This window comes from Diabrotica virgifera, chromosome 8 (genome assembly GCF_917563875.1).
Source record: "Diabrotica virgifera virgifera chromosome 8, PGI_DIABVI_V3a".
Classification (NCBI taxonomy): domain Eukaryota; kingdom Metazoa; phylum Arthropoda; class Insecta; order Coleoptera; family Chrysomelidae; genus Diabrotica; species Diabrotica virgifera.
In genome coordinates, this window is record NC_065450.1 from 100728568 (window position 1) to 100755660 (window position 27093).

Here is a 27093-nt window from a genome sequence, read left to right on the forward strand (position 1 = left end):
TATGAAGCGAAAGATATGGGAAGAAAGAAGAGAGGAAGACTAAGAAAGACGTTGACAGAAGAAGTGAGGGAAGCGGCCGACAAAAGAGGAATAAAATGGGAGGAAACAAATGCATTGGCTATGGATAGAAGGAAATGAAAGTAAATGTGGAAGAAAACGACGGAGAACACAACTTCGCAATAACTCACACCGAGTCAGAAGAGTTCTGGATTAAGTAAATAAGTAAGTAAATATCTTTATTTTTATTCGTGACTTGTTTCTTTGATGGGTAGCGCTGCTTTAAATTATCCCGTTTGTGTATTTTGTAAACAGGATCTGATGGAGCAATTCTGATGGGATTTTTGGGTTCAGCAGATCCAGATTACTTACCTACAAACGGTGGAAAAAGTTATGGCAGCAGATTGTGTGTTTACCAGTGTAGGTAAAGAGTAATCTATGATTATTTATGCCAGTCTACTTTTTTGTTTCTTTTGATTGCTGCATAAAGATATTTAAATAAAAACTTCCCTACATAAATATTATATTAAAAGCAATTATTAAATTTGTTTTAGGTATGTTAATATTTGCATTAAGAACAATTTTAAAAACAACATTTAATGCGCGAGTCGCAACTTTTTCTATATCTCTTGTATAAAAAAGAGTTGTTTAAATTTCTGTTGTCTATTAAATATTTAATTTCACGTTCGGTTTCATTCAGTGCTACTCGAACTGCGTTTCGTTCAGAAACTCAAATGTCTCGACAGCAAAATAGTTCATAGAAATTAAGTGTTGTGTAGCAGCTACGTATACCTCCAATTCAGTGCGGTGCCAAAAATAATATTAAAGTGCAACAACTACAATGAAATACGCCGCGCTCTTATTTACTTTTCTAAACCTATTGCATTTGATTTTCTGCGATTTCGACCTAGTAATTTTACATAATAACGACATTCACGGTAGATTTGAACAAACTGAACGAAATTCGGGAACTTGCCAGCCGAAAAACAGGAACACCACATGCATTGGAGGTTTTGCCAGGACTGCCCATGTGATACGGAAACACAGGGAAGCTGCACAGAATGGAACAGGACCGGAAGTTCTTTATTTATACGCTGGTGATACTTTTATCGGAACTGTATGGTATACTGTACATACATGGAACATAAGTTCGACTTTCATGAATCTTCTTAGACCTGATGCACAAGTAAGTACCTACATTTTATTGCGTACAATTATGAAATCGACAATATCTATTCATTAATTCTTTATTTTATTATTTTATTTATGTTATTTTAAAGTGTTCAGAGGTCAGATTTTGTAATATAATTTTATAAATATTCACACTTCCTAGTAAACGATCCGATATAAGGTCGATCTGCACCGATCTGTTTTGGATAAAAATTATTTCAAACATCGAATTTATTTAGTATCTACTTATGTTAAAAATTATAAAAAACAATTTTGTCCTGACTATAATAATTAATTGATAATAAAAAAAATGTTTTTTTAATCGCAGATAGTATTTTAGATTTGTTGGATCATTCGAAACAAAAAAGGGCATTTAAATTTCTTTTTCTCTTAAGTTGATCGTTTTTGAGTTATAAACAATTTAAAAGTACAAAATCGAAAAAAATGTTCAAAGCTCAAAAACACAATTTTTTGTAATAATCAAGTACCTAAATTCAAGTTCAAACCTTTTTCTCTTAGGTCCCGATAAGAATTTTTGCCATATTTTAGTCTAAAATAAATTTAATTGTTAATGCGAAAGGTTCCTTATAGAAAGACGAGCATTATCAACTAAAAAACAATGATTTAGAATGAAATAAGTCCAAAATTCTTATCAAGAACTCATAGAATAAGGTTTGAACTTGAATTTAGGTACCTCGTAATTTCAAAAATGAGGTTTTGTTACTTGTTTTTGAGCCTTGAAAATCGTCATCCTTCGTGCTTTTTTTCAGTCTTAAATTGTTCATAACTCGAGAACAATAAACTTAAGAGAAAAATTACAAAAGACCTTTTTTGTTTCGATTGATTCAAAAAAATCTAAAATAATTTCCGCACGGGCCAATTTTTTTTAAATTCTAACTCTTTTTAATTCTTAACTCTGAACCGAAGCCTAATTGTCAAACTTGCTTTAGTGTTTTAAGCGTGAAACACATCCTTACTGAGTGTCCTCAGTATGTGACTCAGAGAAATCAACATAAACTTAAGTCAAATATTAAAGATATTTTAAACTCGTCCGATCAACTTCGTAACCTAATTAGTTTCTTGAAAGACATTCAATTATTTAACACAATATGATCTTTTGTCTATAATCTCTATCTGTTATTCAAAATCCAGTAATTAATAATTAATCATTATAATTTATTAATTAATAGTTGTTGTAATATTTAGTTATTTGAATCAATTTTCCCCCACTGTTAGCATCACCATGTCTGGACCCAATTCTTCCAGTAATCTTACTAGTTCATATGCAACTGCTACTCTAACTAAACAACGTCCGAAGTATCTCAAGAAGACCGAAGCAATTTCATAATTAGTTGTACGTCTCTATATCCCATGATTGTATATCCAATTTTTTTTTCTTCATACTTTTTACCTAATGTTATTTAAGATTAAGAAATTAACTGTTATAATAATTAGTTTTAAGTCATTATTGTAATTAATTATTGTATAACCAATATTGTTTGTGTCAATGACCATTGCAGCCGAGACACATAAATTTAAATAAAAAAAAATTCTTAACTTAAAAACAATAAATTTAAGAGAAAAATTACAAAAGACCTTTTTTGTTTCGATGGATTAAAAAAATGTAAAATAATTTCTGCCCGAGCCAATTTTTTTTTAATTACAAAAAAAAAATTTTTTTAATTATTAATTCATTATATCAGTACAAAATATATCGGGCACCCCATGATGTGACGTGATCCTAAATTTAAACGCAAAATAAGATTACAGTATTACCGATGACCGAAAGTCCCTTAGAATAAACAAAAAGTTTCTTTTGAATGAGATATTTAAAATTAAAAAATACACTAAATTTTCTCTTTTTATTTTCTCCCCTGTAACTTATGAAAATAAACATTATAGAAGTTTTCAGGTGCTTTCGGTCCTCGGCAAATTTTTCAAAAATACACATTAGTGTTCTCAGGATTCGAAAAAAATGAATGCATTTAAAAAGCACTGGAGCCGAAATTTTGCGCCTACTCCCTTAAGAAAAATAAATATATTAATTATTTCAAAATATTTTCCATAATAGTCAAGATCCGAATATAGGTCGACGTGGGTGCCCGTCGACCTATATTTGTTACACCCTGTATAATGTGTATAGCTTTTAGTACGGGATCCGAATATAGGTCGACCTGCACCCATCTGCTTTCCGGATGAAACTTTTTTTTAATAAATTTCATACATAGACAAATATGACTTGCATGGGTTGCCTATTAAAATGGTGTAATAGCTATCCTAAGGGGGGTGGGGGGTGTAGAGGTTGAAATCAATATTTCAACCACATTTTATTGTAAAGTATGGTAGAAATATTTTATTTTTAAATTAAATAAGTATATTCAGTACAATTCATAGATTATAAAAAATTCAAGGAAAAATATTGAAAAATAAGCCAACGGTGGCAAATTTTTAAAGAAACTTCAAAAAACAATGAATTTTGTGGTGGACATCAGAACTTATCATTGGATCATGGTAAACAAAATATTCAAAAATATTTTATTAGCTTATTAGCTTTTGGAGGATATGCTGTCAATATCTTTTAGTTTTATCGATTTTTGACTTTTTGATATCATTCAAAAGTCAAAACAACGATTGTTTTGCAAAAACGGTGAAAATCAACATATATTTATTATTGTTAAACAAAAAATAAGCATAAAACAAAAAATATATCGACAGCGTTACCTCAAGGAATGTCTAAAGAAAATATGTACAAAATTCCAGGTAGGTCAGTCAAGTAGTTTTCAGTTACAATGTCTAATATCTACAGCTTTTGAAAAAAGTAGTTTTGACGAAACCGCGTTTAACGTATTGTCAACTTTTATTTTTAATTTCTTTTTTGTCTGCCAAATCGTAAAGTGATGCACACCGGAATATGTTTTTGATTCGCAGAGTAATTTACAAAAGAAAATGAACAGCTGTTAATCGTTGTTCACTACGTTCAAGCGCGCTGGCACAACCCCGCTGTAAAGCGAGTGGAAGGTAGGGATATTCAACACTATCTCCCTGCCTCCCTACCTTCGACTCGCTTTGCAACAAGTTCGCGCCAGCGTGCTTGAGCGTAGTGAGAAACAGTCAACAGCTGTTCTCATTTTCCTTTGTAAAACCGTTAGAGATTTTTTATTGAAAATTGACTTGAAGCATTCTTATGAGAGGAACATGTTAAAAAAAATAACAGTGAAATTTGTAGACCCCATAAAAATTTTATGTAGTTTTGTTCCCTTAAGCCCCCCCTTTTTGTGTACGTTCCAATTAAATTATTATTATGGTACCATTAGTTAAACACACTGTTTTTAAAATTTCTTTGCCTCTTAGTACTTTTTCGATAAGCCAGGGTGTATCGAGATATTTTGAATAATTTTCGAATCCACCACATATTTGTGTATGGTTACGTACAATTATTAGCTCGATCAAAGAACAATAATTATTTGACCCAAAAAAAAATAAAGGAATGATGAAAATTTGGGAATAGGTAATTAAAATTGTCTATTATTATATAAAAGAAAGTTTACAATTCTACATCCCCTCCATTTTACAAAAATGGAGGGGAATGCCCCCTCTCGAAGGTGAAAAATATACATTCAAAATAAGACCGGAATTGGATAAACTGACTAATTCTAAACAACTTTTGTTCTATCTAGTTTTTTCGCTAAGTCAATACTTTTCGAGTTATTTGCGAGTGAATATGTTCATTTTTAACAAAAAAAAACATGTTTTTGGACGGTTTTGCGGAGATAACTCAAAAAGTAAGTAATTTATTGAAAAAATGGGTCTACCCCAAAATCCCGACAGCCAAAATCCCGACAGCCACAATCCCGACGGCCAAAATCCCGACACGCTAGAATCCCGACAGGCCAAAATCTCGACAGGCCAGACTCCCGACAGGTTTGATAAGTTTCTTTTTAACATATAATTAAATTTATTCTTGTTTTTTGTTTATGGTCATCTGTTTTTTATTTTTTGTTACTAAACAAAAGTATTTACCATTTAATATGCACTAATTTTCCAAATAAAATTTCTAACAGGGGTATATGAATTAAATTATTTTTTTGTCAATATATAGTCCAATAATATTATGTATAATCAAATCCTGAATTCAAGTTTACTTTCATATAATAGATATTATCATGTCACTTACAACCTTCCATTTCAATAAGTATAGCTCTTATATTATAAAATAAAGCGTTTAATAATTTTTTCTTTAAAAATACATAATAATTAGTACCCATACTTATTAGTAAGTAGGTAATTAATTTTTCAATTTCAATACTCTATACTCTATATAATATGATTTGGAATTTTTACTTATGCGAGGATTGTTGTATGTCGGGATTTTGGCCTGTCGGGATTCTGGCGTGTCGGGATTCTGGCGTGTCGGTGTTTTGGCCGCCGGATTTTGGCTGTCGGGATTTTGGCTGTCGGGATTTTGGCTGTGGGGATTTTGGGCGCCACCGAAAAAAAATTTAAAAAAAATTGTGTATGCAGGAGGCCTGTAGAGCCAGTAGAAGCAGAGTTGTAGCTAATGAAAAGTAGGTTCGTCTTCGTCAAATTCCAAATCGAATATTTCAATGTGAAATAACCCAAAAACGGAGCACTTTTCGGGAAAATTCATTTCAACTTTTTTAAAGCGTTTTAAAAAAGGTTTATTTTTGTTTTTTAAAAAACTTCTAACATTAACAGTAAGTGAGTTACGCTCAAAATATTGTTGGCCTCTTTTATTTTTTGGTAAAAAAATCGCGAAAATCACCCCCTAATTAGCATTACAAATAAATTTTATCATTACCACTTGACAAGTTACTTTGCTTATGTATTATATATGATCTGTAAGTTCATCGGTTCAAAGTGCTTATTTTTGAAAAAGCTGTAGTTAAAATGGCTTGAACGAGTAACTAATCACGAGTTTAGGCAAATTTTGAACAGCCATAGCATAACCAATTTTTGTCTAACAAGAAAACAAAAAATCAAAAATATTCAGAAAAGTAAAACGAACATTTTATTACTCTTTGAGATTTTTGGTATTACCTACTAAAAATTTTTAAGTTAATTCCATAAAAAATTCAATTTTTTTGAAGATTAAAAAAAATGTGTTAATTTAAACCCAATTTTTTCAAAAATGAGCATTTTCAACCAATGAAACTTGTAGATAATATAAACAATACATAAGTAAAGTAACTTGTGAAGCGTTAACGATTAATTTTATTTGGGTAGCTAATTAGGGGGTGATTTTCGCGATTTTTTTAGCAAAAATAAAAAAGAACAGGAATATTTTGAGCGTAACTCACTTACTCTTAAGATTAGAAGTTTTTTTTAAACAAAAATAAACCTTTTTTTAAACATTTTAAAAAAGTTGTAATGAATTTTCCCCAAACAGAGCTGAGCTTTTGGGTTATTCCAAATTGAAATATTCGATTTGGAATTTGACGAAGAAGAACCTACTTTTCATTAGCTACAACTCTGCTTTTACTTGGTCTACAGACCTCATACATACACCAGTTTTTTTAGTTTTTATAAGCTATATTTTTGCTAAGAATATTTTTTTCGCCAAAATACTTACTTTTTGAGTTATTCGCGAAAAACCGTCCAAAAACATGTTGTTTTTTTTTTTGTTAAAAATGAACATATTCACTCGCAAATAACTCGAAAAGTATTAACTTAGTGAAAAAACTCCATAAAACAAAAGTTACTTAGAATTAGTCATTTTATACAATTTCGGACTTATTTTGAACGTATATTTTTTCACCCCCGAGAAAATATTTTTCACCCGTATTTCCCAATTTTTTTAAAATGGAGGGGATGTAGAATTGTAAACTTTTTCTTATATAATAATAGACAGTTTCAACTACCTATTCCCAAATGTTCATCCTTCCTTTATTTTTTTTTGAGGTTAATAATCTGAAAATGTATTTATAATTTACATTTTTAGGCATATTTTGAAACATATTACAAAAGAAGCCACATCTCGATAAAAGATGGCTGATCGAAAAAATACTAAGAGGTAAAAAAGTTTTAAAAACACTGTGTTTAACTAATGGTACCACAATAATAGTTTAATTGGAACGTACTGTAACAAAATAATTATTGACCTACCCTCGTATACCAGCTCCCGTCTCCGGACAGACAGAACACTATCGATGTTTCGAGATACGCCGATGCAGCGCCGATGACGTGCAAGCGGTCACATGGACATAGCTGGAGATATATAGATATTTCTGGAATATCTGTATCGCATATATAAATAGGACATATTTGTAAATAGAGTTAGTCTTAAGCTAAAGTTTGTAAAGTAAACTTGTATAAATAAAAATAAAGTCGTATATAAATTACGAACCGCTGGTTTTATTGTAATTAGAAGTAATTACACAGTAAATAACCGCTACAGTGGTGTCAGGTGTGGGGTGTAAATAAATGAAAAGTGAAAAAAAAGACTTTTGAACTTTATTCGTCGGGAATAATCGGAGTGCGTTAATTGTTCGGTATTCGGAAAGACTTTTGAACTTTATTCGTCGGGAATAATTGAAGTGCGTTGATTGTTCGGTATTCGGAAAGACTTAGACATTTTGAAAAGTACGTGTGTGCCGACCAAAGATGTTGCTACAAGAACTGACCATAAAACAGCTCCGTGAACAATTAGAAGAGTACGAATTAGACAGCAGTGGGTGCAAGATAGTCCTACAAGCACGACTCAAGGATGTCCTCACGAAGAACGGAGATGACCCAGAGACGTTCCACTTCCAGTCAGCAGAACAAGTAATCTTATCGAAATTAAAAACTGTTTCTGAAACGATCAATGAAACTTGTAGAAAAAGCGACGATAAATTCGAAAATGTTGCTAAAAGATTCGATGAGACTTCTCAAATAATTAAAGACGTATGTAGTCAAAACAATGAGAAATTCGAAACCATTTCTCAAAAGATCGATGAAACTTCTATAAAGAACAACGAGAAACTTGAAGAAGTTAGTAGAAAAAGCGACGAGAAATTCGAGAACGTTGCTAAAAAATTTGACGAGACTTCTCAAGTAATTAAAGAAGTTTGTAGACAGAGCAACGAGAAATTTGAAAGTGTTTCTCAAGTAATTAAAGACGTTTGTAGACAGAACGACGAGAAATTTGAAGAGGTTTCTAGAACATTCGATAAGATACAGAAAAGCGTAGACGACAGTAAAGAAATGTTAGAAGAAAAGATCAAACAGCTAGAGAGCAGGATAACCGATACAAAAGTACAACCATCAGTTAATGCAGCAAGGTTAGATCCTTTAGTGAAAGATGAACTACCGAGAGACGAAACGTCGCATAATATGAGATTCAAATTACCACCATTTGATGGAAAGTCCTCTTGGTCCATATATCTTAGACAGTTTGAGGCTATTGCGACCGCCAATCATTGGACCGAACAAGAAAAGGCTGTTTCCTTGACTGCTGCTTTACGAGGTGATGCTGCAGATATATTAAGGTCAATTCCCAAGGGTCAAGAAAATTGTTACCAGACCTTGTTCACTCGTCTAGAAAAACGCTATGGAGATGCCCATCTACAACAAGTATACAAAGCACAACTGCGAAGTAGAAGTCAACGAGCAAGTGAGAATCTGCAAGAATTTGAAGCAGATGTGGCTCGTGTGGTGCGGTTGGCTTATCCAGAGGTGCCAGACAGCGTTTTAGAAGAAATTGCAGTAGATACCTTCGTCAATGGGCTGAAAGATAATGAACTACAGAAAGCTTTACGACTAGCAAGACCGAAAGTTTTAGATGAAGCACTTGCTATTGCATTGGAACACGAAACGGCTAGTCAAACTTCACGAGGCCATAGAGTAAGAACCATTGAAGAAAGTGACGAACACAACGATGAACGTCTGGAGGAAATTATACGGAGAGTATTAAGTAATCAGATGCCAAAGAGACGCGAGCCTAGATGTTGGAATTGTGGAGACGTAGGCCACATTCGTCGTAATTGTAAGAAGATCGTACAGCCGTCGGAAAACTAGAGCGGGTCGACACCAAGGGGCAACTGCCGACCTCGAGAACTAGAGCCCCCATAGTAACTGTCAACCTTACGTCCTCCGGTGGAATCCACAACTTATACATCGAAGGTCGTATCAGTAATAGATGTAGATCATTTTTGGTGGATACAGGTGCAACGAGAACTATCGCACGTCCAGATGTAGTACGAGACCATAATAAATTATCACCTGCAACAGTAAAGCTTAGAACAGCGACTGGTGAGCTAATTAATACATATGGCGAGGCTAATATGTCAGTATCCATTGGCCAGACAACAGTTGAACATCAAGTATTAATTGCCGAGATCTCCGACGAATTCATATTGGGGATGGACGTACTAAGGAAAGTGGGGGCAATATTGGATGTTCAAAATGGAGTTCTCAAGATCAATGGTGAAGAGTTGCCCTTTCACGACGACAAAGAAGATGTCATCCGCTTACTTACTACATGCGACGTAACCATACCCGGTAATAGTGAGAAAATTCTGATGACCATGCTTGATGGACACTGCCGAGAGGGAAGTTTAAGGATGGTCGAAGATGTGGATAATGTCGAGTTCCTAACGGCGAAAACTTTGGTAAAAGTTCGAGATGCGATTCCTGTAAGAGTTATGAATTTAAGGGAAACTGCTATCAAGTTAAGTAGAGGAGCTTTGATCGGGCAGTGTGTTCCCGTGGCTTCAATTTGCTCTGTGAATACCAATGAGAAATCATCGAAGGCGAAGTATCCAAAGGAGCTTGTTGAGATGATCATTGAAAGATGCCAAGATCTTGATCATGAACGAACGGAAAAAGTGACATCTATGCTGATAGAGTATCAAGATGTTTTTGCTATTGACACGAAGGATAAGGGAAAAACAAGCATAGTAACGCATAAAATAAATACCGGAGACGCTCAGCCAATCAGACAACGGCCTAGACGACTTCCATTTGCGAAAAGAGATGAAGCCGAAGAGATTATCAAGGATATGGACAAACAAGGGGTAATTGAACCATCGAACAGTCCATGGACATCACCAGTAGTTCTGGTAAAGAAGAAAGATGGTTCAACGCGTTTTTGTATCGACTACCGCCAGCTCAATGCGGTAACAAAAAAAGATAGTTATCCTTTGCCCAGAATAGACGATACATTGGATACTCTCTCCGGTTCTCGTTGGTTTTCCACACTCGATTTAAAAAGTGGATATTGGCAAGTAGATATGGAGCCAGCCGATCGGGAGAAAACCGCATTTTCTATAGGATCAGGGCTTTGGCAGTTTACGGCTATGCCGTTTGGTTTATGTAATGCCCCTGCCACATTTGAAAGATTAATGGAGGCAGTTTTAAGAGGTCTAACATGGAAAACATGCCTGGTTTACTTGGATGATGTAATTGTGGTTGGAAGGTCCTTTGATGAACATGCCAAGAATCTAATAGACGTCTTTCAACGATTGAGGGCAGCGAACTTGAAGTTAAGTCCGAAGAAATGTCACATGTTTCGACGAGAAGTTAAGTACTTAGGACATATTGTATCGAGTAATGGTGTAACAGCTGATCCTGAAAAGATTGATGCAATTAAAGATTGGCCAGTACCAAAAGATAAACATGAAATTAGAAGTTTCCTTGGCCTATGTACATATTACCGACGATTTGTCAAAGGATTTGCCAATATCTCCAAGCCCCTAACAAAGTTGACGGAGGAGGGCAAAGAATATACATGGAGTGAGGAGTGTCAAAAAGCTTTCGAACAACTACAAAGGGCTCTGATCAGTGCACCGATATTAAGCTACCCGGGACAGGCAGGAAAATTTGTTTTGGATACCGATGCTAGCAACAGTGCCATAGGAGCTGTTCTCTCACAAATCCAGGATGGACAGGAAAAAGTCATCGCTTATTTCAGCAAAGTCCTGTCGAAACCAGAAAGAAACTATTGCGTTACCAGAAGAGAACTGCTGGGTGTAGTGAAGGCTTGCGAACATTTCCATAAATACTTGTACGGCAGAAAGTTCCTTCTTCGAACAGATCACGCTGCTCTAAAATGGCTCATATTCCGTAATCCAGAGGGCCAGATGGCAAGATGGTTAGAACGACTTCAAGAATATGATTATGAGATAGAACACAGGGCCGGAAGAGTTCATTCAAATGCTGATGCCCTTTCGAGACGACCATGCAGTGCAAATTGTAATCACTGTGCCAAATTAGAGGAACGATTTTGCCCCGTGAGACGAACCACCGTCGTTAATGAGCAATGGCAGCCACAACAGTTACAAGAAGCCCAAGAAGACGATCCATGTATAAAAAGAGTATTGGATTGGATGCGTCGAGGTGAGAGACCTAGTTGGCAAAATATTAGTGCATGTAGTCCGGAAGTCAAGGCCTACTGGAGCCAATGGAATTGCCTGATACTAAAAGATGATCTTCTGTACAGAACCTTTGAGAACGATGATGGTACAGAATCTAAGCTTCAGTTGATTGTACCTAAAAGTAAAGTGTCAGAAGTATTGCGTCAGTTGCATGACGGTACATCAGGTGGACACTTTGGTATTACGAAGACTCTGCAAAAGGTTCGAGAACGGTTCTATTGGGTGAACTGTAAAGATGATGTAAGAAGATGGTGCCGGAAATGTGGACTGTGTGCATCCGGTAATGGTCCAGTTGGTAAAAAGAGAGCACCCATGAGACAGTACAATGTTGGAAGTCCTATGGAAAGAGTAGCAATCGACATTGCAGGTCCATTTCCAGAAACCGATGCTGGAAATAAATACATTCTGGTAGCCATGGACTATTTTACGAAATGGACCGAGGCCTATGCATTACCGAATCAAGAAGCTGCTACCGTTGCAGAGGTACTTGTTAAAGAATTCTTCAGCCGATTTGGTGTTCCCTTGGAGATCCACTCCGACCAAGGGCGAAACTTTGAGTCAGCTCTTTTCCAAAACGTTTGTAAATTGATTGGTGCCAATAAGACCAGAACAACACCCCTGCATCCTCAATCAGATGGAATGGTCGAGAGGATGAACCGAACGATGGGTAAACACTTGTCTAAAGTTGTATCTGAACATCAGCGAGATTGGGACCAACACATTCATTTATTCCTGATGGCCTACCGCTCGGCCGTGAATGAAACTACAGGTCAAACACCAACCTGCCTGATGTTGGGTCGTGAAGTTCGTTTGCCCTGCGACCTAGAGTTTGGCTGCAGACCTTCCGAGGAATATGTTGCAGGCGAAGAATACGTAGACCGCCTGAAGTTACGAATGAACAACATTCATGAACTTGCCCGACAACACATCCAGATAGCCAGTGACAGAATGAAAGATCAATATGATTCTCGCTGCAAGAATGAAAGCTTCGAAGTAGGTGATCTTGTCTGGCTTTATAATCCACAACGTCGTCGAGGCCTGTGTCCTAAACTGAAAAGACAATGGGAAGGTCCGTATGAAGTTAAGAAGAAAATAAATGACGTAATATACAGAATTAAGAAGTTACCAAACGGTAAACCAAAAGTTATTCACATAAATCGTCTTGCACCATATGCTGGCTCAAATGAAACAGAGGAAGCCCGAGTCCTCCAACAGGAGATGAAAGATGCACCACAGCCAAGTTTTAAGGAATTTATGTCAAATTACGCAGAAAGAAAGAGTGCTAGATTCGGCGTGACCACAGAAGTTCAGCAAGATCTGTTTGGTGTTCCAGAAAACGTCTCTCTAGCCCACTGTGTTGCACAAGACCTCGAGATGACTAAAGGAATCTCGTCCGTATTCAATAGAAAGTTCGGCCGCCTGGACGAGTTAAGGAATCAACAACCTAAAATTGGAAGAGTATTGCGATTGGAAGATGGTCCTCGATCTTTGCTGTATATAGTGACCAGGAAGTCTTATACGGACACGCCAAGCTACGAGAACATATGGCGTGCTCTAACTAATTTGAAGAAAATGGTCTGTAATTATGACATCAAAGATTTGGCTTTACCAAAAATTGGCCATGCAGTAGAAAATCTGGATTGGAAGATTGTGAGAAGCATGCTGGAAGTGATCTTCAGAGAAACTGGCGTACGGATTACTGTGTGTTGCATGAACCCGAAGATGTCATACCCTTCAAAGACAGTAGACTGTTACTTCTTTTCTAGGGGTGTATGCAGAGCTGGAGAATCCTGTAGATTCCGCCATCCTGGGCCATCTAGAGTTGCTGATCGGGACGCTCAGATCTTAAGAGGGGAGCAGTGTAACAAAATAATTATTGACCTACCCTCGTATACCAGCTCCCGTCTCCGGACAGACAGAACACTATCGATGTTTCGAGATACGCCGATGCAGCGCCGATGACGTGCAAGCGGTCACATGGACATAGCTGGAGATATATAGATATTTCTGGAATATCTGTATCGCATATATAAATAGGACATATTTGTAAATAGAGTTAGTCTTAAGCTAAAGTTTGTAAAGTAAACTTGTATAAATAAAAATAAAGTCGTATATAAATTACGAACCGCTGGTTTTATTGTAATTAGAAGTAATTACACAGTAAATAACCGCTACAGTACATTAGCATTTGGGGGGTTTAAAGGAACAAAACACCCATAAAAATTTTATGTAAACATATTAAAAAATAAGTTGTACCTCGAGAAAAACTGCCTTATTGAAAAAATACTAAGAGGCAAAAAAGTTTTAGAAACATTGTGCTAGGTATTAAGGTATTAAGGTAAGTTAGGTTCAATCAAACTATTTTTGGTCCCAGAATATGTGATTTAATTTATGACCTACATTTTTGTTACACCCTGTCTAATTATATAATATTCGTCTAACCAATTTTCGTTAGTTGAGACCGTGAATTTCTGCACTTTGTAATTTGGTATATTTTTCTTTTTTAATTTTTTCAGTGTATTGTAGTTTTAAGGGGTAGGAAGTAAACATATATAAATCAAGAGTTTCTTTAAGCAAGATTACTAGGTTCGCAAATAAATAATGGAAAATAAAAGAACTTTCCAATTGCCCGAAAATTAGTTCTATTAAAAATACGCAAATGTGACTTAAAACAAGTTTTTATTTCTTCCTGTACCGATGGATGTTACAATATTAACTAATTTCTATTTTATATTTTAAAATTTTTATATTATTTTTTACATAATATTGTATGTAGCTTTGTCAATGAGGGTTGGCGAAATATAATGATTCGGTAAACACCTGTACAACCTGTTTTTCCATTCAGCTGCATACCCAATAAACCTCAACCTCATTTTCATATACCAGATCAGCTGTTATTTTAAAGGATATAAATAAATGTATATAAACATATTTATATAATAATAAAAGACGTTCATTTATAACAATAAAAACGGTTGTTTTAATGTTTTTAAATGATCGCGTCACCATAGAACCAAATTTTGATATTAATTTGGCAAAGATGATACTTTTTCTTGGTTATTAGCAACAGATTTTTTGCATTTTTATTTGCATTTCGATAAATTCCACGTTTATTCTGATAAATTCAGGTGACTGTTCCTTAGCATTTTTTCAAATCATGTTAGTATGAGTATTACGTTTACGATGTCTACGAGTTTCTTTAGGCAAAGATTCCTAGGTTCGCAAATAAATAATGGAAAATAAAATAACTTTCCAATTGCCCAAAGCAAAAAGCTGGAGGAGCTTTTTCATATTGCAAATTCCGCTCTAGCTCGTTCTATTCTCGCCTTAAGTTTTGTGCCCTCGTTTTCCCAGACCTGTTGAGCTCCCCCTCCATTTGCAAAAATTAAAAAAAAAAAAACAAATAGCGCTGACTTTCGAGCTATTTATAAACTTTCTAATTGATATAGTTTCGATTTTTGAGCTCATCCCCTTAATCCCCAAACGACCCCTTAATTAATTCAACTCAAGGAAAAAATGTTGCGAAAAATTAAAATATATCGTATTGAGGATATAATTCATATAGCGTATAAATCCTAAGAATAAACTCTTAAAACACGCGAATTTCGACTATTGAGCTTCGCAACAAAACCTCCAACTCAAAAGCTCATTGTACTTAAAATGAATATAATCAATTATGTTAAAACTACATATCGTTTACTATTTCATGAGCTCGCAAAATACGCGCTTTTCGATTTCGTATAGTACAGTCACTGAAGTTGAAAATCAACTATTACCTTCGATTTAAGTGAAGGTAAGATTATTGTGAGATTACAAATTAAGGGATTAATTTGTGACTGAACATAAATCTTTTGCCTGTTCCTTTTCCCCTTCAAAATAATAGTTACTGCCTTCTCTACCGCGAGTTTCAGATCGTGCTGTGTTATCCATTTCTTCACGGAAGCCATTCGGAGGAAAGGCTTAAGTCAGATCTCTAGAAAAACTGGCCGTCATATCGACGACCGTGCCTTTTTCCAACATATTCCTTCTCTCGGACACTCGGAAAGATACTCCGCCACCACATCCATCAGATAACCATGCCATTCTCTCTCGTCCATCGCCTTCATTACCTCATTTCACTGCAGCGTATTGAATGTATTCTTAACATCGAACAACAGCAGGGCCATCCGGAGGTGTTCATCCCCTCTATTACGCAGTACATCGAATACACTCATGATAGGATAAATCTTACTTTTCTCTTTGCAAAAATCAAATTGCTTCGGTAATAAGCGTCCTGTTATATCAATCATGTCAACGATGCATCTTAGGTGCGCCCAATGCCTCGACAAGTTCATCCGTGGTAAAGGGTAGGTACCACCAATTCAGCTCCCTCGTCTCTCCATACTCCATGCCATCTGCCGGCCAGGAAGAGTTCTCGTGTTACTCCGAGCTTCTTGTCCCTAGGCATTTCGTACTGAGGGTACACATAGAACTTCTTCATTGCGATCCTGTATCTCTGACCCTGATGTCCTCATCCAGCTTTTCAGCCAGTTCTTTCTAGTTCATTCTTTTTTCTGTACAAATATTCCTGTAGAGTTCCACGCGCGGTACTTTTAGCTTAATTTTATACACTCGCAGCTTCCTATTCTACTCTAAATTCACAATCAAAATGCAGTAGAAATAAACAAACCAAGACACGTTAAATGTTACTAGGAGCACTCTCAAATCATAATTTACAATGTTATGTACATTAATCCCAAATGATCATTCACAAAGTTTATACATTGTAAATTATGATTCGGGAGTGCTGCTAGTAGCATTTAACGTGTCTTGGTTTGTTTATTTCTTTCTACTGCATCTTGATTGTGAATTTAGAATAAATTAGTACAAACACTATCAGTCGTATCCACGAACTATTCTTTACTTCTCACCGCTGTTTGGCTCCGCTGTCACCACACGTCGATGTTCTCTTCTATGGTGGCAGTCGCGACAAGATCATAAGCTAATCTTGCCATTCCCACGTTACTTTGGAACCCCAGCTCTCATATTTTATTTCCTGTATTAGATATTTCTTAGCCCCGAAATTTTTTCGTACTCTATTTCGTGGTGTTTTCACTAAACGCACTTTTCTTGGGACTACTCCTCAGTAATTCCTACTTTTATCCAGTTGATTTAAATTTGGACATCTTCTTGAATTCGCCATATGCCCGGTCACATCGCACTTGAGGTACCCTTCGTCCACATCTACCACGACACTTTTATCATCCCTCTTACTTCACCTCGTGTCTCGGTGCAGATATCACTGGTTCGCTGTGTGCCTTGTGCCTGCTGCTTTCTTCTCTAAGTTCTGTATAAAAGTTTTGTATCTTTTTTCTCCTTTTTAAATTTCCGTTTACATTCCTCCTTGAGAGAGAAGGCTTAAAATCAAATTTTCAATAATTAATATTTACCTACAATTATTTAATCTCAGGAATTTTTTGAAAACGATTTTCGGTTTCGAAATAGAAATGTAAAATCGCAAAGCAAAAATAATTTTTTAAAAATAGTAAAAAGTAAATGTATAGGTTTTCATTCCATTATTACTCAACTAAATATTTATTACAATTTATGTTAAATTAAAGCCAACTTAGACTGTAATAACTATTATGTTATATTAAGTTAAAATTACTCTATTATATTTGGTACATTATCATTCAACCGTCTATTGACTATTGGATTCAGTATATAACATACTTATTTCATAAACATAGTTTCAAAAGTTATGCATCACCTAAAATTATACTCATTTTCATAGTTGATTTTTTCATGACCAGATTAACGCATTCCGCTAATTTTTTTTATTATTTTAGATTTTTCTTTGGTATTTACACACTTGGGCAAATGTGTACTCAAATTTCTTTTTTGTACTTATAACATACCGTGTGGAAGAAAAGAAATGATTTTCTTATGTTAAGTTTGGGACACCCTGTAGGGAGGACAAGGTACAAGTGTAAGTGTACATACATCGAAATCGTATTGTTGCCTTATGTTTTGTGAACAATTTGTTTTTTGAATGTCCATGATATCTTTAGAAACAAAAAAAATAGACGGTTATATTCTTTAACCTATGTTTCACCTGAAACAAAAGTTAGGTAGGGTGAAAATGGTACAAAGGTAGGTTATATCAAAATTAGGTTGGAGTTACATATCTTGTGAACATTTTATTGTTTTAGTTTCTCTGATATCTTTAATAACAAAGACACAATACTGTTTTACTCTTTAATATGTTTTTAACTGACGACATGCGATACGTGAGGAGGATCACTAAGATGAAATTATTTCCTATATATAGTGCGAAAGAAACAAAGTGTTCCAAGAGGTTTGTCTCCACGTAGACAGCAAATCCGTAGTTGCTATCAAGGAAGTTCCACCCCAAAACATCACAGAGACTCCATTAAACAATTTCGTCACTATTATGTTGCGCTATGCATACCGCTCACTTGGTCGACAAATAACCCATAAGGTGTCGACTACAATTGTTAACATTATATGCCTTTCCGTTTTTAAAGTTCTGTTAACTGTTTTTTTATTGTTATTTTAGTTTTGTTTCAGTTAAAGAATAAAAGCGTCTATTTTCTTTGTTTCTAAAGATATCAGGGACATTCAAAAAACAAAATATTCACAAAACATAAGACTAAATACGATTTCGATGTATATTCTTTTTCTCATGAGCATCTTTCAGTGCGTCACAGATTTTCGATTTCTTTCTAACGCATTAAATTGTATGTGACAGAAAAAAAAGCACGTCTGTGATTAGAGACATTTATAACATTTATTCCAGTTGTCGATAGATGGCACTATAATCGAAAAAATTATTTACAAATTATATAATATATCTACGAATATAAGTTGTACAATTTATATGACTATACAAATCAAAGAAAATACCATTTTGTAAATGCAACAAAGACAATTGATTTGTTTTTATGCCAAATTGCAAATAAAATGTGACAACTGTCAGATTTACCTAACTAAAACGTCATGTTTGTTAGAATAAATGTTATAAATGTTTATTATCACGGACTTACCTTTTTTTCTATCATTTGTGACTCACTGAAAAATGCTCATGAAAAGGACTTAACCCATACTTAAACATTGTCCTCCTTGCAGGATGTCTCAAACTTAACATAAGAAAAACATTTCTTTTCTTCCATCCGGTATAAGTTCAAAAAAGAAGTTTGAGTAAACCTTTGCCCAACTGTATAATACCAAAGAAAAATCTAAAATAATAAAAGAAAATTAGCGAATGCGTTAATCTGTTCACAAAAGATCAACTATGAAAATGGCCATAATTTTAGGTATAGTATTTTTACTACAAAAACGTTATTACGTAGGTCAAAATTTTTGACGTAAGAGAACTGTCAAAACATTAGAATGTGACTTTTCATTATTGCTATGTTTATTATAAACACGGCAATAATGAAAAGTCACATTCTAATGTTTTGACAGTTCTCTTACGTCAAAAATTTTGACCTACGTAATAACGTTTTTGTAGTAAAAATACTATAATGCGTAACTTTTGAAACTACATATAATATGTATAATAATAATTTAACCGTATTTTATGTGACAACTACTTAATACTTATATTTCGACAAAAAGTGCGCTAATTACTATTCTGAAAGAAACCACTAATGTTAAAAATAAAAAGTCACAAAAGGAACCTGTATTCTCGTCGAAATTCCTATGGTATTTCCTGTTGCTCCATATTGGTTTTACAGATTTTTTCTGCGTCTGGAACTTGAGACCTTTACATTCATCTGCTGTCGAAGCTTAGTTGTCTTTAAATGAGTAGTTGATTAATCAGTGGCGTGTGTATTATTAACTATGCTTTTCAGATAAAACTATCCACCTTAAATGACTTATGAACCATTGATTTTTAGAAAAAGCGCAAAAACACGTCAAATAATATTTGAAGGGGGGACACATTATGCCATATTTAAGCTTACCGGGAAAGGCACCCTCTCACCCCCCGTATCATCCCTTAATTTTTTTTTTAAATTACTTGCACCTTTTTTTATTTGATATTTGGATTCTCCTCTTTTTACCGATTTCAAAATTGTACTGATTTTAAACACATGATGCTTAAAGCGATTAGTTTATGAGAAAAATAAATAAATAAAGCAAAAGCAAGAAAAGTGGATTGAAAAAAATTATTTTTTTTTAACAATTCTATTACAAACATTTAGAATGAACATTTCACTGTCAAAAATTTTACCAATAATTATTCAAAATTTTAATAAAAGTTTTTTTGAATAATTATTGTCAATTGTTCATCTTAAAAATGTTTGTAATAAAATTTTTAAAAATATTTTTTTTTCATTTCAGTTTTCTTGCTTTTGTATTTATTTTTCTCATAAACTAATCGCTTTAAACATCATGTGTTATACATTTGTGAAATCAGTTCAAAGAGGAGAATCCAAATATCAAATAGAAAAATTTGGAAGTAATTAAAAAAATTAAGGGATGATACGGGGTTGAGAGGGTGCCTTTCCCGGTAAGCTTAAATACGGCCTAATATCTACCGTTCAAATATTATTTGACGTGTTTTTGCACTTTTTCTAAAAATCGGTGGTTCAAAAGTCATTTAAGGTGGATAGTTTTATCTGAAAAGCACTGATATCCTTTTAACAAAAATATAAACTGCTATGCTTCCTATCAAATACTACACTGAAATTCTTAGTTACATTTAATTCGAGGATAATTTTTTGTATCCATCTTTTAGTTTTTAATGTTAAGTGTACCCACGTACTCATTACATCTACAATTAATTCACCGTTTAAACGAGAATGAACTATATCAGGTTCAATGTCAGACATTGTCCCCTTATTAGTATGAGATGGAATGGAGAGCCAATGTATCATATTGTTATTCAACTAATTACCATATTTCGTTTTTTAATGACGATAATGTCGTAGGAAGTTTTTTTCAATACTTTTTTAAAACTCTTTTCAATCAAGAACATCTGGGCCAGAACTTGAAATTTATAAAGGTGTAAATTAATAAAATAATTATAATTTTTTTCTGAGTCTGGCTCTATGATCAATCGCTCCATTTCTTATTCATTTCTCTTATTTCATTTTTACTGTTCAATTTCCAGTGATTATAATTGCTGACGCAATCCTGTTCCTCAGAGGAAGTTTCGTGTGTTTGGAGGTTTTATGTTAAATCCTCTTTTTGTTCTTGTATCTGCTGTACCCCCAAGTAAAGTTTCTTATGGCGCAGGTGCCTGATAGTGAATATATAGAGATTTTATCCTCTACCTCGCAGAATTAGCATTATGTCCCATCTACTACCTCAAATGTTGGAAGATTCTTGTTTTAGCCGAAATGGCTTGTAATGAAAGACAGTTCTCTCCTCTATCTGTTCTCCTTCGTAAGGATGTAGTGGCGTCATGTAAGTCGTTTGACTATTTCTATCCAATCCTCTCTCTCCTGTGCGTGTTGTTTTGCTTCGGAGAACGAGTAACCAGTCATGTCCCTTATTTGGTCCGATCATCGTAATAGAGATCTTCCTCTGGATCTTCTGCCCTCTACGTTGCCTTCAACTATCATTCGTTCCATGCCTTCTCTTCTTCTAGTTATATGTCTAAAATATCTCAGTATATTTTGGTTGATAGTTGTGCTGAGTCTAGTTTTTATGTTAAGTTAGGCTAATATTGAATTATTTGTGCGATGTGCGGTCCATGGTATGCGCAACATTCTCCGGTAGACCCACATTTCACATGCCATTATACGTTTTGAATCTGCTTTTTTGATGGTCCAAGTCTCTGAAGCGTAGGTGGCGATAGAAAATATTAACGCTCAAACAAGGCGTAATTTTGTGTTTTTTGTAATGTCAGTATTCTTCCATATTTTTGTGAGTTTGGCTGTTGCCGATCTGGCCATTATGATGCGCCTACGGATCTCGTCTTCGCTTCGTTCACTGTTAGTAATAACGGAGCCTAAGTAATTAAATTGTCTGACCACTTCGTAACCTGTCAAGTCTCTTATCTCCGGTTGGTTGTTTCTGATTCTATCGATGATCATTACTTTGGTTTTCTGTATATTTATTTTCAAACCATATTCTGTACTCACCGTTCTTAGCCTATTCATAATTTCTTCCAGTTCTTCTGGTGAAGACGCCAATATAACAGTGTCATCAGCATAACGTTTTTTTTTATTTTTCTTCCTCCTATCGTTGCTCCACCTTGCCATTCCTCAAAAACTTGACGCATAATGTGTTCACTATATATATTGAATAGAATGGGGGATATTATACATCCCTGTCGCACTCCAGATTTTAATTTGAAGTTTTTTGAAACCACATTATTAACTCTTATATTAGCGGTGCTATTTACATAAAGTGCTTGTAATAGATAGATTAGATGTTCTGGCGTACCTATTTTCTCTAAGTATATGCCAAATTTTATCCCATTTTACGTTATCGAAGGCCTTGGAGGAGTCAACAAAGCACAAATATGTTTCTATGTTAAACTCTCGAGATTTTTCAATAATTTGACGAATATTAAGAATGTGTTCTCTTGTTCCCCTACCTGGGACGAATCCGCATTGTTCTTGTGGAATTTGCGGTAAGAGAATGGATTTTAATCTTTCATTGATTATTGTTAGAAGTACTTTGCTCGCCTAAGATATCAACGCTACTGTACGGTAATTACTGCAATCTGTCGGAGAACCTTTTTTGTATATGGGAATAAACGTCAGTTTACCCCAGTCATTTGGCCACTTTCAGGTATTCCAGATCTCATTGCAAATTCTAAGCATTACTTCCGTCCCTAATTCTCCCATTTCTTTGATTATTTCAGCTGTTATTCCATCCTCTCCTTGTGCTTTTCTACATTTTAGCTTTTTTATTGCTCAATTTCAGATTTCAATATTTGAGGTTCTTTTTCATAACTTCTTTTCTCTGTATTATGGTCTGGGTCGTTGTTAGAGAATAGTATTTCACAATATTGTTTCCACACCTCTGCGATACCGTCTGGGTTTGTTATGGTATTTCCACTATTATCTTTGATGATCTGTGTCTGTGGTTTGAATTCTCTCGCTAGATATTTGACTTTGGAGAAAAGTTCTCTGGATTCTTGGCGGTCAGCATGTTTCTCTAGTTGTTCACATATGCTTTTTATATAATTATTTTTGTCCCTTCTGCACAAGTGTTTTATAGTTGTATTTATGGTGCTTATCTCTATTTCTTTTTGTATTGAATTTGACGTGCCGTTTCTAAGTTTTCGTTTTTCTTCTACAAGGTTGAGAGTTTCTTCAGTGATCCAATGTTTTTTCCTATCTATTTTTTCTTTGGGATTTGTGTTGTTGATGGCTTCGGTGATCATCTTCTTTGTGTATTCCCACGTTTTGTCAGGGTCTCCGGTAGTCACTGGTAGGTCAGCTTTTGCTAGTGCCTCTCTAAACTTTTCCGGGTGTTTTGGAACCAATTTTTGTCTTTTTGTCTTTTTTTGCAATTGTTTTACTGTGTAACTTAATGCGAAATTCTGCTTGTAGCATTTTATGGTCCGAACCACAGTCTGTAGCTGGTTTTGTCTTCACATTGGTCACAGAGCTCCTCCATCGTTTAGTAATAAGAATATAATCTATTTGGTTCTTGTATCGTCCTCCAGGTGAAGACCATGTTGATAATCTTCGCGGATGATGTTTAAGCATTGTGTTTACTACACTGAGATCCATATAGATGGCAAATTGAAGGAGCCGTTCACCTCTGTCATTTCGCTCGCCTAAGCCATGCTCACCTATCGTTCCTTTCAAATGTTCGTCTACTTTCGTTCTTCCTATTTTTGCGTTCCAATCTCCTATTATCATCATTGGTTCTTTCTTAGGTATATTAGAGATGGTTTCATGTATCAGATGGTATGTTTCTTCTACTATATCTTCTGTCGCTTCGGATGTTGGCATATATACCTGTATAATGTGCATTTTGATTGGTTTAGCGTTTAGGGCTATTTTTATTATACGACCATTTACTGGGAGGTATTCATGTACATATTTTGCCCAACGTTTTTGAAATTGCCTGGTCGTCCACAATCATCTGCCCGGTCGCCCATTTCACACCATTCGACCCGGAATCGATACTGCACCGGTTGCTAGCCGGATTGCAAAGCACAGAATTTCCTTGCCTAGTCGTCATTTCATAACGCTCTCTGGGAAGATAATCAGGTGGTTTCCCCTTGCCTGCCTGATCGCAGTACCACAGCCGGTTGAACTAAGATGTTGTTGCCGCCTGTGAGTATTTTACATCAAACCTGTATCCCTGTATGAATCACACAACCCCAGTGCAATAATGACGTAGCTGCTGCCCTATGTCATGCCCTCAGTTGATCCGCGGGTACTTATTTGGTTTAACCTTATTCGTACCTGACCTGCATATCTACAGGAACGTTCCCTATCAGTTATTGGGACGCGCCGTGTCGGGGTTGAGGACATCCCCCTCCCAGTCCGTCTTCCGTGAAGTACTGAAGAGCCCCTACTCAATTCAGAGCTCCTCCCCCACGCAAGCTAGGACCGGCACGGATTTCATTTTGAGACAGTTAGGATTTCATTTTGAGACCACCACCATAGGTTTACGTACGTTTCCTCCCCTTGGATCCGTCAGAACGGCCCGTGGTGTGCTCTGAAACAAAACGAAACAACTGTCACTGTCACGTAAGCAAATGAACACGAAATAGTTTGTTAGTGGACGCAATAGTGACATGTATTTAAGACAACCAGAAGTCTAAATAACCGAAGATCTAAAGATCGAAAGACTAAAAACGTTTAACAAAATGTGGAACCAGAGGAAAATGCGAAAGAAACAGGTTTACCCGTCAAAATGGATAAAACTGAAACCCTTACGTATACTAGGTATAGATATGCGCGCCGAAAACTTCACGCCGTGTGTGCGATATGCATTCGTGGCTGGTTCGTTAGATTAATTAGTACGCGCTAGTACGTGTTTTCACGTGATCCAACTTCTGTCGGCGCCAAGAACACACGGCGTACACACGGCGCGAAGTGCGCGGCGCGCATATCTACACATACCTTAATACAAAAAGAAAACAACGAACCATGCAAAATTTGACAATAAACGCTGCGAAGTTGGATCACGACAAAAACGACTAAATCTTATCAATATTTTTAAAACAAAGATATTGAGAGCAATATTGGGACCCATTAGCAGTAATGGTGTGTGGAGAATAAGATTCAATAACCACGAGTTACATATCGTCCCTTAGCTTACAACACCGCTTAAGTCGAAAATTAACGGTTTTGACATATACATACCGTTGGATAGGTCTGCTCATTGCGCATCTAACCATTTGTCACATGATTTAAATTTCAGTCAATCAGATGCCGTAATTCAAAAAGTAGTGACACCGCGCAAGTCGTCAACACCTGTATTATGGTCAACACCGCACAAGTCGCTCTGTGATTATATGTTTGTACGTGAGTTTTACTGCTGAAAAGTCTAGTATCCAAAAAGTTTTTATAGAAGATCAAGAGGTAAACTATATAATAAAGTAATGTTTATTCATTTACGCGTATTAATATAGAAAGAAATCATAATAAAATAACTTAAGCGGTGTTTACTAACGGTATTTTTTTTTTCTTAGGCGGTGTTTCAAAAAGTAGTTTTTTTCGTCTCCTGTAAAGTTGGTAAAAATGACTTATGCGATGTTGTTAGCTAAGGGACGATATATCGATATTACAAAGAACCCACCTGATACGAATGATAATAGAACAGAATGATCCTGTCACCTGCCAAGCAAAAGGTGGTTAGATAAAATGAGCTCCGTTGCTACGTGATGTAGAGGAGAATGCTTGGCGGCAAATTCAGGAAGATATTAGATTGCGATGAGGAGAGAAAGAGAGAGAGCGATACATTAGGGAAAATCTATGTGAATTATCTCTAGATGAGAAATAATTTATGACAAAATTAGAAAGCATCAGCGGCGGATGTAAACATTTGTCTTTGAGGGGGGAGAGACTTCCAATGAAACACCAACCAAAAGACATAAAAAATAAACCCAAATTACATAAAAAAACATAAATGCATTAAGTTACCTTAATTTTCATAAATAGCATAATTTTTATGTTTCAACAATTTTCTGACTAAAGAAGACCTACTGGAATACCCTTACGCCCGGTTTCATTCAACTTAAAGTGAACATTAACTAAAGTTCACTTTAAAGTTGACATTTTCCCATATGAATTGCATTGATAAAGGTACCAAGTTAAAATTTAAAATCCATTTTAACTGATTATGAAACCGAGCTTTAGGCTTGTTTGTATGTTGAAGGGTACTAATATTGGTATGTGGTTTGACCCAAAATAGAAACTTATGGAGAAATGTAATTAGAAAAGCGCAAGTCGCATAGCCATAAAGGTAAAAAGAATAACTATAAACTATAACTCATGTGGGCGTCATTGTCATATTTCATATTGTTAAAATTTTTACAATATTCCTACTATATTTATACGAGAGCTATCCAGAAATTTCGTTACGTTTTGATCTGTAACCGCTAGGGGCGGGGCTAGCGCGGTCACCTTAGCATCGTGGCGTTCCTCCGTTCAGTGGCTGTCCAGTGCTAAGTCACTGTCTCTTCTCTTTATTTTACAACAGCTGTTTGAAATGTGTGCCGCGATCGAAAACCCCACCAGTTGTGAGGTGTGATAATTCGGTTCTTGTTGGCTAAAAACAACAAACCAACTGAAATTTATCGCGAAATTTGTGCTGTTTATGGAAACAATGTGATCACTGAAGGTGGAGTACGTCAATGGTGCTTCAAAAATGGCCGAACCGATGTGCACGACGAAGAACGAAGTAGACGGTGGACGGCCAAGCATTGTGACTGATGAACTTGTCTCTTCTATTCAAGTATGAGGTGTTTCCTCATACGCCGTATAGTCCGGATCTTTCATCTAGCGACTACCACCTGTTTCGAGCAATGAAGACCTGGCTTACAACCCAGCGCTTTGATAACGATGCGGAGCAACGGGACGGCATTGAACACCTGGTTGAAGTCTCAGACAGCAGAATTTTATAACAGTGGTATTTCAAAGCTAGATCACCATCGTTATGGTAAGTGCCTGAATTTGTTTGGAGATTATGTAGAAAAATAGTATTTGAGTGTCTCTTTCAAATGTATATAATAAAATATTTTTCTTGTAGGTACTTGTTTTTTTTCTATTCCAAAACGTAACTTACTTGGTTAGCCTGCGTATATTCCATAAAACGTGCATAAGTATCCGTGTTTTATTCAGTAGTTTTTGGTTTACATGTTATCGGTTTTGGAATTTTTATTTTTCTTAACAAATCACGATTACTTAATTCAACTAAAAAAATCTGGTTTTTACAATAAGTATATAGATATCGTAACCATTTATTGCGCCTAATGAATATAAATATTTACATTTTGATATTTTTAAACAGCACATCTAACTCAGTAAGGAAAACATAAAAGTTACAATCAAGGTCTGTAAATCTATAAAAAAAAATTCTGACGAATTTGATTTCATAATTATTACGAAATAGGGATCGACATTAT

General features: G+C 35.3%; 1 protein-coding gene across 4 annotated transcripts in view; it reads left to right on the forward strand.

The window, feature by feature from the left end:
- The first annotated feature begins 662 nt into the window (after positions 1 to 662).
- LOC126890547 (protein 5NUC-like) overlaps positions 663 to 27093 on the forward strand; it is a 175736-nt gene continuing 149305 nt past the window's right edge. Inside the window, exon 1 of one of the 4 annotated variants that reach the window (XM_050659554.1) lies at positions 663 to 1183. In XM_050659554.1, the coding sequence (XP_050515511.1) occupies positions 839 to 1183 (345 nt within the window). In that variant the 5' untranslated portion in view covers positions 663 to 838. Of the gene's footprint in view, positions 1184 to 26371; positions 26628 to 27093 lie in introns of those variants that run through there. The other 3 variants (XM_050659555.1, XM_050659556.1, XM_050659557.1) reach the window with 3 other exon arrangements.